The 3,866-nt window shown below is 55.9% G+C and overlaps 1 protein-coding gene across 1 annotated transcript in view; it reads right to left on the bottom strand.

The window, feature by feature from the left end:
* RRBP1 (ribosome binding protein 1) overlaps positions 1-3,866 on the bottom strand; it is a gene marked incomplete at its 3' end in the record, with an annotated part of 20,097 nt that overhangs the window by 3,768 nt on the left and 12,463 nt on the right. Inside the window, exons 13-19 of the mRNA XM_010151058.1 lie at positions 3,788-3,848; positions 3,604-3,684; positions 3,418-3,507; positions 2,891-2,983; positions 1,386-1,457; positions 1,107-1,202; positions 601-684 (exon numbers count right to left, since the gene is read on the bottom strand). Coding sequence (XP_010149360.1) covers positions 601-684; positions 1,107-1,202; positions 1,386-1,457; positions 2,891-2,983; positions 3,418-3,507; positions 3,604-3,684; positions 3,788-3,848 — 577 coding nt within the window. The remainder of the gene's footprint in view (positions 1-600; positions 685-1,106; positions 1,203-1,385; positions 1,458-2,890; positions 2,984-3,417; positions 3,508-3,603; positions 3,685-3,787; positions 3,849-3,866) is intronic.

Here is a 3,866-nt window from a genome sequence, read left to right as displayed (position 1 = left end):
AAAAAAAAGCCACTGGTACCACCGAGGATTTAAAAAAATACCTCCTGAGCCTCTCACAATCAAAGTAAGGATTTAAAAGCAAAATCCCTCATGGTTCTGGCAGGTCTCTTAGGCCTTATACCCTTGTCCTCTCCCCCCCAGCCCTATATCCCAGTCCTCTCCCCCTGCAGAAACCTAGCCCCATCCTTCAGCTCCCCCAGCAACCCCTCCACACAGGCTGCATGGCACAGCCCTCCCATCCAGAGGCAGATAGATGGATGCTTAAGGCACCCAAACCCCTGCCCCAGGGTGGTGTTGGGGTAACCCGTGTCCCGTGGTGCGGCAGCTGGCTTTATCTGCCACACGCCAGCTCGCGCAAGCCTTGCTGCCCTCCCTCCTTCCCACCCCCTTCACGGGAGGAAAGGCAGGCGAACAGAAATCTCCTCCTGGGTCTCAAACAACCCCTCCGAAAGCCGGATCAGTCTGGTGGCCGGCAGCACCGGGTTTCCTGTGCGCTGGCTGTGCCTTCCTCGAGGATGCCAGCCCCGCAGCTGGGTTTGCAAGCCGGTGCCCAGCCAAGCAGCCGGGTCCCAGCAGCACAGCCCCGGCGTCCTCCCTTACCAGGGCCAGCTCCTTGCTCTGCTTCTGCGTTTCTGTCTTCGCTGCCTCCAGCTGCTCCTGGGACTCTGACAAGAGCTGCCTCAACTGCCGAGGAGGAACAGAAAGAATAAAAACCCCTCCATTTATGTCCTTGGTTTTGGAGCCCTTGGCCCAAAGAGGCATTTTTATGATGTAACACCTTCCCAAAGAGGCATCACTTGCTAACATGCCTGTCGATGCCTGCTCAGAGACAGCCATGAGACAGCTTCATCCCACCTGTGCCACAGAAACCCCACAGGCCACCGAGAAGCACTGGACAGCATCTCCCTGTCCCATCATGTTGCCAAGGGATCTCCTGACTTCAGATGTCTACAACCCAGGCCAGAGCAAACACCTCCATCTGTTTTCTCCTGCTCTGCAAAGCTGCAGATCCCCGTGACACCCCTCAAATCCCCGAAATACGGATAGGTGGTGAGTCAGGCTTAGAAGACACAAGCGTTTAAGAAGGTATCGGCCGCCACACTTACGATTTCAACTTCTTTTGTGTAGTTTTGGCGTTCGGAGCTGGCTGTCTCCAAGTGATTTTCCAGTTGTGTTTCCAGGAGAGAGGTGTATTCCTTTAGCTGGATTAAAAGGGAGGAAAGTAGGAGGGGATTGACTGAGGTCCAATACATCCCAAACATCCCATGGTCCAAGCCTCCCTTCCCCAAGGCAAGTCAGGAGATGGGTCCCGATTCAGCCCAAGCACAGCACACACCTGTCCAGCACCTGCATGGGGACCTTCTCCTGTACCCAAGACACCTTACCTGATCTGTGCTCTGCAGATCTGCTTTCAACTTCTCCACCATGTCTTCAAGGGATTTCAGCTGGAGCTGCGACTAAGCCAGAAAGGATCAGAGAAGGTCAGTGAGCGGTGGCGTACACTGAGCACCTTGACTCAACCAAACGCCTGCTAGTGTCCCACCTCTCCCACTTCATCCTGTACCCAAGCACGGAAGAGACCCGACACCACAGCCTGCAGGGCAGGAGCTCCTCTTCCCAGGGTGGATGAGTCCAACAAGCCCAGACCGTAAATCGTGGAGCAAGGTAACAGCTTTTGCCTGTGGGATTCCAGCTGGCTGAAGTCAACACCCGAGAAACTGGCACCAGACCCAGTGCAAGTTTCCCACTGAAAGCGCCTCTGGTTTGGAAGCGGCACGGCAGACTTTCCAGTGAGGTGTCGCAGGCTTTGCTATTAGGAGAAGCCAAGCTACCAGAAGAAGCATGGGGTTTGCATTTAAACCTGGACGGATTCTTGAAGGAGACTCCACGGTTGCCAGTATTATTTTTTTTTTTTGAAAGGAGTTCACTTCTTCTCCACAGAGAGGCAGAACTGCTCTGGGACCTGCCCTAGCCACCAGACATTCCTATCCCATCCAGCAGACCCTGCTGCCAGCGCTCCACCAGCCACGTCATCCCCAGCACAATCCTACACCAGCCCTCAGCAGCCGGCTGAGAAAACCAAGGTCTCTTGTACAAGGGCTCCCCCATCGCCCTGCACCCCCAGTTAACTTCAAACCCCCGTGTGATGGATGGGGAGCAGCCAGACCCTGGAAAGTAGCGTCATCTCAGTTCTGCATTCAAGAGGGAGGACAAAACTTAAGTCTGCTTTGCAGAAAAGGCACAGCCAGCCAAGTTCTCCCAGATCCCAGCTAAGTCACGAGAGCTCAGGAAACACACTCTCCAGCAAACTCGTGGGCCACAACGGCTCTCTGGCAACGGTGGCTGGGGGTTTTAATTACCCAGAGCTAGACAGACAGCTGGACCCAACAGTATGTGCAGTACGTGGCTTGGCCCTCAGCTCCTTTCCGAAGGCTCAACGAACGCCAAGGTCAACCCGGGCTTTGAGAGCGAGCCAAGTTCTTTTGAAAATGGGAGTCCAAGAGCCCCGCACGTGTTCTACTCCCGTCAAGCCAGCACTCACCAGGAGGCTCGGCCTGATTTCCAAGAGTTGGAGTTTGCATTATGGAAGCGGTGACGTGTTTCCCAACCACTATGCCTGACCCGGGAAGCTGCAGGCATTCCTCCAGCTCCACGGACAGGGTCTAGGCACACACCAGGTAGGGAGGTGGGATCCAGGAGGGAGAGAGGCTTTGCTCTCGTGTGAGGTGGGGCTGCTTGTAGTGACAGGAGGGGTGGATCTGGGGCGAAGAGAAAGCCCCCATGTCTCAGAACTCAAGGTTGGCAGGCACAGTTGGGGTCACCGTCCGCGTCACAGCCAACAGCCCCTCTGCTCCGTGCAAGCCCGGCTCCACGAGCCACAAACACACACCTTTTGGAGCTCCTCTTCAGACACCGTAAGCTTTGCTTTCCACACCTGCTCCTCCTCCTCCACACTCTTCTGCAGGTCTCGCAGCATCCCTTCCTGTTGGCAAAGCCTCAGCTGAGCCCCAGGGCTCCTCCAGCCCTCCTGAGCTGAGCAGAGTCAGGGCTGGAAGCTCTGGCACAGCCAACGCCTCTCCAAGGATTTGGGCCAAAGAATGGGCGACAGAATTAGGTGCCCCGGTGGGATGAGGGGCTCCCAGTTCCCAGGCTGGCTCACCCACCCTGCTCATCACAGCCCTTGCTGTGCTACATCCCACTGCCACCAGGAAGGTTTCCAACACAATTAGGCTGAAGAACTCTAGAAATTCAGGTTTCTCTTATGCCCATGTCTCACTGGCAAATAGTCTTCCATGCAGCAGACCCCAACATGCTGAGGAATGCCCACCCTGAGCCCATCGTCAGTGGGCTGCCAGGAAACTCCTCAAGTGGTATTTCTGGTGGAAGACCACAACAGCGCAAAGGGCTGCAACGTACCGTCTCGGCGAGGATAGCTCTATACTGGTCACATTCTGCTTGTAAAGTGCTTTGCGCTTCCTCTGCCTCTTTTAATTTAAGTGCTGAATCCTGAGAAGAGAAGGAAGGGACGGAGAGAGAGGTGAGGAATAGAAACGAGTGACCCCAGGGGCCCTCACCCCTCCACGTTCCAGCCCCTTCGCTTACCTGGGGCTCTGTTGTGACCATCTGCTGCTTTAGCACATCCACGGTCTTCTCCTTAAACTCCTGTAGCCACCTGTCATAATCCTGAGTTTGGAAAAAAGAGGGCAAGGAAGAAAAAGGACGCTCAGACGTCTGTCCTTCCCACGCAGTGGAGGCTGCGCGGGGGTCTGAGAGAGCCCGTGCCCACCTGCTGCGAGGACACGGCGACTCCAGGGAGAGCGGACAGCAGCGTCTGCTTGGTTCGCGTCCGGGGGGCCGCCCGCAGT

The sequence above is a fragment of the Eurypyga helias genome, unplaced genomic scaffold (assembly GCF_000690775.1).
Source record: "Eurypyga helias isolate BGI_N326 unplaced genomic scaffold, ASM69077v1 scaffold20644, whole genome shotgun sequence".
Classification (NCBI taxonomy): domain Eukaryota; kingdom Metazoa; phylum Chordata; class Aves; order Eurypygiformes; family Eurypygidae; genus Eurypyga; species Eurypyga helias.
This window is presented reverse-complemented; position numbering and strand designations above follow the sequence as displayed.